Here is a 13949-nt window from a genome sequence, read left to right as displayed (position 1 = left end):
CAATTTGCCTTTCTTTAAGTATCTTATACTTGCCACCAGCAGGGGTGCTTTTGAAATGCTCCTGTTGTAGCATCCAGTTGACAGCCTCTCTTTGGTACGGTCTCAACACAGGGGTCAGCGCAGGATGCTGGACATCCACTTGGATGGACCGAGTTTCTTGCTGATGTGTCTGCCTCACAAAGTGATAGAGTTCATCAATGTCCTGTCCCTCTGGCTCACTATCGGAACCTTCCTCATCCTCTTCCAACACATCTGTACATCCAAGAAGAAGTGTACTCAGAACAACAAGATCTACATTTATAACTATAAGCAGTTCTTATTCCCAGAACACACCACGTACTCTCCCGACTCTGGGGCTTTGCTTAGTGTGCCTTTTGACTGATCAAAAATCTATGCTTCCACCTTCAAGATAATATAACTGATACTTTTTTTCATGACATTTTGTTTTCCCTGATCAGAATACTCTGTGTTCATGCAACACTCTCATACATTGGATATAACAATACACTGCAGTCTTTCTCGTAGTATAATCATTTGTGCGCATTCATCCCTTCCCCACTGAACTGTTAGCGCTCTTTGAGAGCAAAGGCTGTCTTTTGTTTTTATAGCTCCTCAGAGCAGCCAGCATGTGCTATGCCCATTGTAGACGTTTCATAAACCTCTGAGGAACTGAATGTGAATATCTATTGCAGTTTGTAAAAGAATAATTTATTTTACTTTTACAACATTAAAAAAATCCACAGGCAGACAATTTTTCTATATCTAATAAGAAAAAGCTTCCCATTCTATTTCTTATGCTAAAAAAGGACAGGTATTTGGTAACAGCAGCAGCAGCTCCAATTAGGAGATTAAGGGCTTATGCCACCAATACAAATTCATAAGAATTTCAGATTCATGTGTTGGGCACAATTGCCCTGTGGAAAAAGATTCATGCTTACAATGTGAAAAAAAACAAACCCCTCAAACTCGTGAAAAATTTGCAAGGCCCCTGTAGCCAATGATTTATTACTGAATGGTTTCAAACAGGCCTACACACATTTGTAGGACATACCTCATATGCCTTAAAACAAAGACTGTACCACAAAATACACAACTAACTTTTCTCAATAAAAATTATGTTCTTTTAAGATTTTCAAAAGTTTACAATAAATGTGTAGTTACATGCTTGGCTATTTCTGTTTTAGTATAGGTGCATATTATTAGTAATTATACTTGAAGTTTTCCTTTGAAAAGTTCCAATTTTATTATTTTTAAAAGGCAGAACAATGGATTCTTATCATAACTTTGAAAAAGTTCTAGATGTACTTCAAAGCATTCCTTCCAATTCTGAAACCAGTGATTTTCTTTTTGTTATGTCTTTAGCATGCAAATGATTTACTATTATTAGTATTATAAAGCTTCACAAAGAATGTACTGCAGAAAAACAACTCAATAACCAAGCTTAGAAACTGATTTCCCAGATATCCCAGTATAAAACTGTTCTGATTTGCACCAGAAATAAGGCTGACCCACCATGAGCAGGACTTGGAGAATCTGAGCCGTTTTTCCAGTCGTGCTGATGGGCTGCAGCAAGCCATCCACACTCTCCCTTGGGAACCAATGGCAGACAACTCTGAAACTGCAGTCCTGACCAAGGATGCAACTTCTTGCCAAGAAACAGTAGCAAAGTTAACTGGTCTTTATGGGAAGCAGGCTCTTGAGATTATTTGTCAGACTGCAAAGGAGAGGTGGAGTAAAGGCCGGCCAAGAATCTCTGGCCATGACAAAATAAAAAAATAAACACAGGAATAATGCAAAAATTCCAATCAGCTCAGATCTCTTTATATTCTGCCTATTGATGCCATCAACATTTCTTGAGTACACACTATAAGCTAAGCATATTATTAAGCGAAAAAAAAAAAAAAAGACAAAAAGTATAGAAGTGGGGGCATTTAAGATAAGTATAATTTTGTCATATAGCAATTTTATGTTGGTTGTTCAATTTTATTATGGTTTTATTAGCTGTTTTTCTGGTTGTTATATACAGGATTTGGGAGAAATCCACAGCTCTTCACGAGCAACAATTTTAAAGTTTACTTTAAAAATTACCTGGAATAATAAAATTGTATAGCTTTTCCATCACTCTCTTCATGAGTTGATTGAACTTTTTCATTCTTGAACTTGCATCACTCAGAAAATCTGGTTTTGCTAGGCCAGCTTCCAAAAGATAAATTCCAACCTACAAATAATTAATCAACATTAAAAAGTTTTGACTTTACTACATCATTTTTTAATGACCATATAAGAAACACATTTTTAACGCCATCAGTTTTAAAGGTATTCAGAGTATGTACCCCACAGACTCTAAATATATACCTACCAAATCTCAGATATTCCCACTTTCAATAACAAATTTATTCTGCAAATGCAGGGCTTACTATGTGTGATGCACCATTTAAGTAGCTAGAAAAAAATATTTCCCTAACTGGAACTAAACCTGCGAGACTGTGATGAGAACACCAATTCTACCTACCAAGTCAATGATTTCCCAGCTAGATGATCATCAGAATAATCAGTGAAGCTGGTTAAAAACACAGATTCCCCAAGAAGATTCTTAAGCACAGAGAGGTTTTACTAATCCCTATTCCGAGATCAAACACTAAAATGTTCAGGAAAATAGGCCCTGATTAAGGTTATACAGCTTAACTTTGGTGAAACAATGTAGTATGAAGCTTTCCAGTCAAAATACTTGAATTTTAATACTGGCATTGCAAAATGATTGATTTTAACCCAAATGTTGTCATTTACAAAATGGAGAGAAGACTATATGAATAGCCCACTTAGTATAATTTTTAAAATTCCTAATGGTAGATAATCAACAAACACAGTTTCCTTCATTTCCCTGTATTATGCTGGCCCTGATTCCATGATCACTGAGAGACTCTCATTCTTTCAGTAAAGAACAAAATTCAATCAGCATTACACTGGAATAAGTGGCAAAGAGTACTTTTCATTATTATTTATATTCTGCTCTGTGTTTGCTTAGAGATGCCTTGCTATTGCAGCAGTAAGTGTTTAAATATTTATAAAAGTAGGGATTAGGGAAGACAGAAGAGATCAAGACTTGATGTAGGAGAAAGTGGATAGAACACAGGCATACAAACCACAAACTCTTAAATATGTTTTTAACTTGAGCCACATTTTGTGGTTCTCACAATCAACAGAGAGGGGATGCTAGGATGCAGAGTTTGACTGTACAGGGAAGAATTAATTATAATCTAATGCTTCTAAATTTTCTCCTTTCCTTCAGTCAATTCTGAAGCTATAAATAGGGCTATTGATATAACTGCTTTTTAGTGTGACAAATGTAAAACACACATGTATGATGTTTTCAACTGAACAAAAGTGAATTTAACATTTTAGAATTTCAAGTATTGAATCAAGTATATTTCAAGTATTAGAATGAAGACATATTAACTTGCTTTGTAGTTTTCGAAGTACATTTACTTACATTACGTCCCCTGATTTTCAGCACAATTGTATGAGATGAAAGGAATGAGTATTATTTACATTTCATATGGAAAGAAGCTGAAATTAATGAGTCTAAACAATTCACCAAAAGTTACTTGGCTAGTGAATAGCAAAGCTTGAAATGAATCATAAATTTATTCACCCATTTGCTGAAAATCTGTTTAGTATTTGGTATTCTACTGGGCTGTGAAGATTAAAAAAACTTCATAGTCGAGTGCAGGGGGGAGGGGAGATCTAAAATGGAAGTACACTACAAGCAATAAAGGCAAAAATAAGCATGTGCGTCAGGTATTATGGGGGAAGAGCATGTAACACCATCCATGGCGTTTAAGAAAAGATCTCCTCAGATGAAGGAGCTTCACATTGAGGAATGACCAGGAGTTTTGAGGGATGAGGAAGCAACAGCCCAGGCAGAGGGAAGTATGAGAGCAAAAGCACAGATGCAGAAAGACATCAGGGTGTATGCAGGAAACAAATCAATTTGTAGTTTCTGGGACAGAATAAACAGCAGAGTGATAGAGTTGAGAAGGAGACAGATAAAGCTGGAGGAGACAAAGGCCTATCAAAGGAGAGACTTATATGCCAAATTATAGTTAATTCTGTAGGCATAAATAGACTAGAATTCCATTTGCATTCATATCATACCAGCCCAGAGACAAAGGAGATGAAAGAACTGAAAAGGCAATGATGAAAGGATTGCTACTGGAAGAGAAAGAGATAACGAAGATCAGAACAAGTCACTGAGAGTACAGCTGGAAAGGGTGAAATCAGGAAGATCCCCAAAAGTACAGCCTGGAAATGATTGGCTATGATATATAAAATATATATGTACATATATTTTTATAGTTATTGAATGCTCCCAATGAAGTGTACTTTGACACTTAATAATGAAACGCTTATCGCTGGCTTTATAGAGCTTCCTTCTAAGTTAATTCCAAAATGGGGTATCCAATGCAGAAGAACCTTATATAAACACCATATAAACTGATACCTTGATAATGTTATTTTCTTCTGGTTTTTGGTAAAGTTTGATTCTTTTCTTCTTTTGCAGCCATCCCAAATCTTCTAACATTTCACTGCTGAAGGACGACCCCACTTGAATTCCCTTGTCACAGATACTGACTGGCTCACTGAGTCCTCTTTCTTTGTTCTTTACATTTTCACATCCTGAATGAACATAGATCAGGAACTGATTGCTCAGCTCGGAACTTGTCAGTGTAAAACTCTTTTCAGAAAAATTTTCAATTAAACACTGTTCAGGAAGAAGCTGAAGAGTGAATTCTCCTAGAAATGCTTTCCAAGAATTATCAAAGTGATAGGGAGAAATTACAATATTCAGTTTTACAGACAAAGGGGAAAAAATGCCACCAGTCTCTTCTTTATCAATTGGTTTTGAGATGCTCACGGCTTCGGAACATCTCCTCTTTTCTCTGTGAGCCACTTCTTCCTTTAGACTGTCATCTAGGATGATGCGGTGAGCAGGAGAGGGGTCCAAACCTGGGCAGGACTGCTCGTCATCAGTTAAGGTGAGAGGTTCATTCCTTCTGTCCTCATGCATATTCCAGCAAAGCTGCTGTTGCTTTTCCTCATCTACCCTCACTGGGGGAGCACGTTTCCGTCGGCTGCTCATTCTCAAGTTCTCTTGGTAAATGTGAACCCTAGAAGATAAGCACAACAGCATACATTCCAAGAGAGGATTTTAGTATTAAAATATTCCCAGATGAGCAATTCAACATAGAATAATAATCCCACACAAAACATGAAATCTTTAAAGAGGTACATAAAGCAATGGATAATTTTTTTTTTAATGTCAGATACATTTATGGAACACATTGACTATAATCTCTTGTGTCACACAAATCCTAATGATCTTAATGGTCTTTTTAGAAAAATTTAATATAGACAAATTTGTGTTTAAAATAAATTCTAAAAATACATTTAATGATTTTTAAATGCATGATAGTAAGGTAACTGTGGTGTTGGAGAAGACTCTTGAGAGTCCCTTGGACTGCAAGGAGATCCAACCAGTCCATCCTAAAGGAGATCAGTCCTGGGTGCTCATTGGAAGGACTGATGTTGAAGCTGAAACTCCAATACTTTGGCCACCTGATGTGAAGAGCTGACTCATTTGAAAAGACTCTGATGCTGGGAAAGATTGAGGGCAGGAGGAGAAGGGGATGACAGAGGATGAGATGGTTGGATGGTATCACTGACTCAATGGACATGGGTTTGGGTGGACTCTGGGAGTTGGTGATGGACAGGGAGGCCTGGCGTGCTGCAGTTCACGGGGTCGCAAAGAGTTGGACATGACTGAGCGACTGAACTGAACTGAGTAAGATAAATCTCTCAAATATTCTGCAAATGCTTATTTGAAAATTTTTAGTAACACTTAAACCCATATAATCACTACAGGATTTCATTTTGTTTTCTAATTCCAAAGCGTTAACAAAACTTCACTTGACCCTGACATAGCTTAGAAATCTCTAAAAATATATACTTTTTCAAAAGAGGAAGATGAAAATATGGGAATGTATTTCTTTTTGTGAATTAGACTATAAAAAGAATAAGAGGATAGCTGGACAAGGAATAAGATGGTGACAGATAGCAATGAGGGGAAACAAAGCAGAGACAATAAAAGAAAAGACTTTAAGAAAATAGGAAAAAAAGAAAAGAAAGCTTTTTCAATTAAGCTGAAAGTAGCCTATATAAGGCAGGCCCTAAACTAAAGTCACTCAGTCATGTCCGATTCTTTACGACCCCATAGGCTATACAGTCCATGGAATTCTCCAGGCAAGAATACTGAAGTGGGTAGCCATTCCCTTTCCCCAAAAGAATAGCCAATTCCAATATGTAACACAGAATTCAGAGGAGTTAAATCATAAAGTCACAATGATGGCTGGTGCCTAATTCAATATATTCCAACCATGTAGCTGAAAAAAAAGAGAAAGGAATGTATAAATAAAATTTGACTTCAAGTGCAGTTTAATAAATATTCTCAGTAATTCTCATTTTTTTAAAAAATAAAATCCAGCCAGGTATTGCATGAGTCCCCAGTAAGTATTCAACACCATCCTGTATTTGAGGAAAGGATATATAAGTAGTGTAGATCAAACCATGGTCTTTAATTCAGTACAAACATCAGGCTGCATTTTGGTTTTGTGAAGACAAACTCAGTACGCAGAGCAGTCTACACTCCTCTATCCCTGCTAACACCCCATTCTCAATTATTCTGCCCTGAATCTAGCCCTGTTTAAGATAGTACAAATGATGGGACTTCTCAGTTGACCAGAAACTTTGAGGTCTTCCTAAAGAATGACACAGAAGGAATCAGAATGGAAAGCTAAGTGACAGCGTGACTGTATCAGCACAAGAGGCGAGAGCATCATCAAGGGGGCTGCCATGTTTAGTGGTGGGGCTGGTAGTGGTGGGATCTGGCAGTGGAACCTAAAGTGGAGACCCACGGCACAAGAAATGTTAAATGAAGTACTCAAGGCAGAGGAAAATGATATTAGATGGAAATTTGGACCTACACAAAGAAAAAAAACATAAATGAAAAATATCTGTATAATATAATATTATTTTTCTCTTATCTTACACTCCTTTAAAAGATAATTAACTTTAAACAAAAGTTGTAAACTTCTTATTCTTAAAACTGTCAAGTCTTCATAAAAAGAGAAAATAGAACAGAGATCTGATGAAAGATTTATATGTGAAATACATAAATAACTCTTGCAAACCAATATTTAAGAAAAACCTTATTTAAAAATGGACATAAATGCTGAACGGTCATTTCACAAAAGATGATCTCTAAGTGCCAAATAAGCACATGAAAGTATCCTTACCATCCTCAGTCATTAAGGCATTGCAAATTCAACTCATACACCACAATGAGAAACTATGTATCTAGTAGAATGGTTAAAATGTTAAAGACCAAGGACACAGAACAACTAGAACTGAATTCTCAAACATTCCAACAGGAAAAGTGTGTCAACTTCTTACAAATTAAATATATACTTTCTGCACAGCCTATTAATTCCCACTAACAGGTGTTTACCTAAGAGAAATAAAAAACACAAAAACATAAAAAACTTAAACTTGAATTTGTTAATATCAATTTTGTTAATAAATGCCTAAACCGGGAAACAACCCAAATGTTCACCACCTGATGAATGGATAAACAAATGGAATGCTACTCATAATAAACTGATACATATAACATGGATGAATTTTTAACACATTATACTAAGTGAAGGAAGCTGAAAGACTATATAGTGCACGATTCCATTTATATGAAATTCTAGAGAAAGTAAAGAATCTAGTGTTAGAAAGCAGATTATGGTTCCCAGGGGTCAGGAAGTGGTAAGAGTTGTGACTGACAGCAAAGAAGCAAAAGGGGAACCTTTGGGGTAACAGAAATGTTCCACAGGTGATCACATGATTTTATACATTTGTCAAAATTTATCAAACTGTATACATAAAATTGTTGAATTTTATTGTACATAATTTATCTTAATAAAACTGATTTAAAAGGCAAAAACAAAAAGCAAGTACAGAAGGGAATTAAAAACTCTTAATAGCTTTATTCCAATAAACTTGAAATGTATCAATAAAATGCATAATTTACTAAGAAAATGTAATGAGTAAAGTTGCCCCAATAAATAGAAAAATCTGAATAGGACAATAACCATGAAACAACAAGTAATATTTATCTACCTAAGATCTACCTCATTTCCTTGTTGACAGAACTTTCTCTTACTGAGAAACATGTCAGCTTTGTGACTTAAAAGAAGAGTGACTTCCTCGGCAGCCGCAAAGAAGTTGTTTGTGTAGTCCCATAAGGATGCCGACAGCTGCGTCTAACTTTAAGAGGTAGTATTTAAGTTAAAAACAAAAAGATTTAAACTCAGCTCTTCATTCTCCCGAGCCATAGTTCAAGTGCTCAAAAGCTGTATGTGACCAGAAGCTACGGTGTTGGACTGACAATAATTGAACATTTTCCTAATTGCAAAATGTCTATCAAAAACTGCTGTTCTAAGTCAATCACGAGAATTCCATTCCCTTAATCAGTGCTTGGTTTATGAATAAGGAGGTGACAGTCTACAATCAACCTCTGACTATAGTTAACTACTTTTCAAGCATCTTGTCTCCTCTATTACTTTGAATAAGAGATCAGAATAATACAGAAAGTCCCTAATATCCTAAGTGCTTGTCTGTGTCCAGTTCTCCTCAGAGCACAGGTTGGAATACTGGAATCAAGTCAGTCTTCTACACCAGTTTATCAGTTAGCCACCATCATAAATATGCCGTATAACACATCACCCAAAGCTCTGCCTGGAGACAGCAATCATTTATTCTCACTGATCTGCAGATCAGTTTAGAATTGGCTGATGATATAGGCTAGGTTTCAGGAAAAGCTGCTTGGCTCTCCTAAGTATAGTCATCTTTCTCCTTGCACCAGCAAAAAAAAATAAGAATGTTATGACAGTGACTGAGGAATGACTGCAAATCCAATCACACAAGTACTTTTGGGCTTTTGGTTAGGGTAAAAACATTAAGGTTCCATGGGCAAAGCAAGGTCTCACAGATGGACTCAAAGTCAAATGGTGGGGACATATGGGGAGGGAACTGGGCCAGTTACACAATCTATCTCACTAACCACCATAATATTAGTAACATGGTGATGATGGAATCATTAACTCGAATGGCCCCCAAAGCAATTGGCTACAGAATCTCACATCTGGCAAAGCAATGTGGCTTATATGAGAGAAGGTGAGTTTTGGGGTCCTAAACTCTAATTCTAGCTTTGGCACTTAGAAGTTATCTAGCTTCTGTGTGTATGTACAACAGCGCAGCAACTGAAATTTAGCATATATTCAGTAAGCAGTAGTTGCTATTATCATCACCCTGAGAACAGTATAAACTACACTTTACAATAACCAAACTTTAAAGGGGCAGGATGGGAACTACAGATCAGTGCGTTTCAAACCTGACTGAACACTAGAACCATCTGGGGGAAATTTTCAAAATCTTGATGCCCTGGTACTAGCCCAGCCAATTAAACTATCATCTCTGGGGCAGGGCCCAGGCACCACCTCCATTGTTTTTTAGGTTCCCTTGGTGATTCTCCCCTGGTGGCTCAGACAGTAGAGCCTACCTGCAATGCAGGAGACCTGGGTTCAATCCCTGAGCTGGGAAGATCCCCTGGAGAAGGGGATGGCAACCCACTCCAGTAGTCTTGCCTGGAGAATTCCATGGACAGAGGAGCCTGGCAGGCTACAGTCCATGGGGTCACAAAGATTTGGACACAACTGAGCAACTAACACTTTCACTCTCACTTGGTGATTCTAGCAGGCAGCCATGTTTGAGAAACCTTGTTACGGATAGCTAGCTGCCTACAGAAATCCATTTCTTTCCTGGCAAAGTACAGCATGGATGGGAAATGTCTGCTCAACTGGTGGGGCATCAATAATAGTCCCATGACCAGTCTGAAGCCATCAACTGTGAACAGAGGTTAATACGTGCCCTTTCTATTATAACAGTCTTGTAATAGACATATTACTGAACCAGAACACTTCCCCTTCACTCTTTGTTCTTTTCTCTGGTAACACTCATCCTCATGCAGTATCTTCTAAACTATATATACCACTATAATCTGCACATTCACTCAGATGTTTGCTTTCAACTGGATTCTTCCAATGTCACAGTATTATCAAAGTATTTATCAATTACAATGATAAGTTCAAGAAAAATAAATACCAGGGTTTCGAGCAGGCTCTCATTTCATTCTCTACTGAGCAAACATTCATGATCTGCCTTCCCTCTGCCCCACCACCCTGTTTTGGTTAACTCTTTTTTGTTTAAAGGAGATTTTTATCTAGGGATAATTCTTGAACCAAAGAAGACTAAATTATTTGATCAAAGCTACTCAAAACCATAATGTTAACTGGGAGTTAATAGGTCCTAGTAAAACTCCATACATCTCTAATCATATTCCAATTCTAAATCCTTCTCCTTACTTTCCTCATACCAGATGAATCTTCTTCCCTTCTTCCCCCACTTAAATACCAGTGTTTGGGTGTAACATGATTATATATCACAGTTTCCTACATGGACCACATTTTGACTCTCATTCCTCTAAATGCCTTTTGCTTGAAATGTCCTTTCATGCTTTGCCGCCTATCGATATCCTGATCTCCCACAAAACGTTCCATGACCAGGTATGCTGAATTAAAGGCCTCTCCTTCTTGATTCCAACTGTTACAGTGTTCTCAGCTGTTTGACTTTGAACTACTTGAAAGCCAGGCAGGAACAGAACCCTATTCAGCACTGTACTCCCAATGCCGGGTCAGGGCCAGGATGGAAATGATATACAAGGTAATATGAAACAAAGATCTCTAACTCTGTGAATATTCTCTCTTCTCAAGGACCCAGAAGTACTTTTACTCAAATTTCTTTTTGGACCAATCTCACTCAACCACATTCAAAAAGACTACAGGTAGTGTGAAACTACTCCTTACAATTTCTGGCCCAGAGTGAAACAGAAAACTGATTGTGTCTTTAACAGAAAACAAAGATAGACTGCTAGAAAAAATATATAAAATGCTATTAAGATAATACATGGATATCAATTAAACTTATTCAGATTTTTCCCCCTCCAAATTACTATCTCTTCATTAAAAGATAATTGCCAATAATGAATGATACAGAACAAACCCATGGTAGGTCCTGATTTAGGCTATCCAGGAAAACGGAGAGTATATACATTTGAGATATCATGCTGCAAGGTAAGCCTTATGCAAGTGAAATTCAATCATTACTGATGACTGAGAAGTTCTCAATGACCTAGCATTACCACAACTTTTTTCTTAGTGATAACCCCAGCAGGTTGAGAGTATTTTCTTCTGCAGAACTCTAAAACCAGTCACAGATACTTATAAAAGGCCTTGACTTTTCACCAGCAGATTCTATTACCCCAAATCTTTCTAGCCTGAACTCTTAATAACAGATTTAATAACCCTGTAAGTACAGTTCTTTAGGCCGGACAAGAGGAGGATATATATATATATATATAGCATCCTTCAAAATCATTTTATTCTCAACTGCCAGCTTATTGGCTAAGTGGATTTTGTAAACTCTGGAAGTGCCATGTTTTGCAATACAGAACATTTATCCCACTACTGCTCACTACTATCTTGCTTCCAGCATGATTTCTCATCATAAACCAACGAGCCCTTCTGGTGATGGTACAGGTATCATGGATCATTTCGATTCATGGAAGTTTCATCATTCTTGCTATCACCCAACAGAATAATTGAAAATAGCTGCAATAACTCTAAAAGTATTTTTTGTTTATTAAAGTCACAAGTTAATTCAAACAGAAGTAGTGAAACTCGTTCAGTCGTGTCCGACTGTTTGAGACCGCATGGACTATATACAGTCCATGGAATCCTCCAAGCCAGAATACTGGAATGGGTAGCCGTTCCCTTCTCCAGGGGATCTTCCCAACCCAGGGATCGAATCCAGGTCTTCCACATTGCAGGCAGAAAAAGGAAAACACCAAACATCTAGGGTTTTTACTTCATGGCTAAGATCAAGTCCCTTAGAAAAAAGGCACAAAGTCACTATTTACTAATCCTGTTCATCTGACAGTGACCGTCAACCATCAGAAAACATATCCTGGTTCTGAAAAGTAGAAACTATCACGGAGTCAAAAGGCACAAAATGCAAGGCTGGTTTTGAATGCGAATGTAATTAACCTGATTCCTGAGGTACCTGAGAACTTTAACTCAGAGGCCCCGGCCTCCCCTTTACTACATTTACAATCCCGCACACCAATAAGCTAGGCAGCTGCCCAGTTCCAGTCTCCAGGAGCTTATCTGCGGAGGATGGTGATACCCACTCAGTTCTCTTCGGAAAGACTCAAAAGCGGTTTGAGGAGCCTGAGCAAGGCTGTCGGCGCCGATCGCTCCCAGCAGGCCGGGCAAACAAGCTGCCCGGAGGCAGAGGAGCGAGATCAAGGGCCCTAGGACGCTCGAACAAGACACCGTAGGCCCCAGTCCGCGGGGGAAAAAGCAAGCCTCCCTCCCGCGGCTCCTCTTCGTCCCGGGCAAGCCGCGGCGGTCCCCCGGCCCGCACGTCTGGGATGGGGAAGGGTCGCGGAAACTCGCGCTGCGGCTCCCCGTCAGTCTTTTAGTTTCCCAGGCTCCAAAACAACGGAGTCGTCCCTCCCTGAGACCTCTGTCTGCGTCCAGAAACGCCTTCCGCCCCCGACCTCTGACCCCTGACCCTCTATCACCCAAGCGCCTACCTAGACTGTTTCTCCAAGCCCCTAGAGCCTCTCTGCACCAAGGCCCAGGGCCCTCTGATGCCCCTGCAGGTCCCGGGCACGCATTCGCTATCCACCGAACATCGGCCAGAGGTGGGCACGCGCGCTTTATGCTGGTTTGTGTTGGGGTTCCCAGGGGGCCCAGAAACCACAGCGCCTAGATGCCGGGCGCGCGCTGGAGCGTGGGGTCAAGGTGAACGCGCACGTCGGGACGCCCCGCCCCCTTTCTCCGACCCTAGCTTCATGAGTCTCTTCTGCGCAAGTCCACACGGTTAGAGACTCTCGAAGGATACCATTGGAGTCTCGCGATAGCTACACTGAGCCATTAGTGAATACATGATAGGCTGAACGTCAAAGGAGGAGGTGGCGCTCTAAGCGGATTTATAAGTGGGCGGGGCTGCTGGTTACGGGTCACTCTTGAAATAGATGTTAAGAGCTGTGGGTTTAGTAAAAAGACGAGAATTCTGCAGGTACACCTTGTAAATTGTTTCTAGAAAGCAGCCACTAATTAGTTACGGTTGAAGTTTATCTCACTCAGAAGTTATTTTAAAAGACTCTCCAGGGAGATGTGAGTAAATACTTTAAGATGAGGAAAAAACTACAGTATTGTGACGAAGCTGGGCTTCCAATATCTTAAGCTTTTTTTTTTTTTTTTTTCCTTTTCTTCACTGATCGGTAGCCTTTTCTCTTGGAGGTAGGCTTATGCCTAGGTAACTCCGAAATCGCTGAGCGGCTTCAGAACCAAGAGCCTAGAAAATAACGGCTTAGAGAGTAAAGAATCTGAGTGCAATGCGGGAGACCCCAGTTCGATCCCTGGTTCGGGAAGATCCCCAGGAGAAGGAAATGGCCACCCACTCCAGTATTCTTGCCTGGAGAATCCAATGGACAGAGGGTCCATGGAGTCCCAAAGAGTCGGACTCGGTTAAGTGACTAACACTTTCAGACCTGGGGCCCTCGATGACTGAGAACCTAATGAGGGCTTAGAATTATGCTGCGGAAGGGCGCCTTGGCCTGTGTGATCACAGAAGCACAAAAATAAGTTCTTGCCTGTAGGAGGATCCGTTAGCTGTGGAGACAGTCCAGAGTGGTCGATATTCTTAGTACCGAACTTCAT

General features: G+C 39.2%; 1 protein-coding gene across 4 annotated transcripts in view; it reads right to left on the bottom strand.

Moving 5' to 3' along the window:
* Positions 1-13023, bottom strand: part of SHPRH (SNF2 histone linker PHD RING helicase) — a 94738-nt gene extending 81715 nt beyond the window's left edge. The window contains exons 1-4 of one of the 4 annotated variants that reach the window (XR_011485623.1): positions 12818-13023; positions 4502-5168; positions 2089-2218; positions 34-252 (exon numbers count right to left, since the gene is read on the bottom strand). Coding sequence is in view for 3 of the 4 variants with exons in the window: in XM_070461458.1 (XP_070317559.1) it covers positions 34-252; positions 2089-2218; positions 4502-5140 (988 nt within the window). In the remaining variant the exon portion in view is untranslated. Of the gene's footprint in view, positions 1-33; positions 253-1512; positions 1589-2088; positions 2219-4501; positions 5169-12409; positions 12774-12817 lie in introns of those variants that run through there. The other 3 variants (XM_070461458.1, XM_070461459.1, XM_070461460.1) reach the window with 3 other exon arrangements.
* Positions 13024-13949: the final 926 nt, after the last annotated feature.

The sequence above is a fragment of the Odocoileus virginianus genome, chromosome 34 (assembly GCF_023699985.2).
Source record: "Odocoileus virginianus isolate 20LAN1187 ecotype Illinois chromosome 34, Ovbor_1.2, whole genome shotgun sequence".
NCBI lineage: Eukaryota > Metazoa > Chordata > Mammalia > Artiodactyla > Cervidae > Odocoileus > Odocoileus virginianus.
This window is presented reverse-complemented; position numbering and strand designations above follow the sequence as displayed.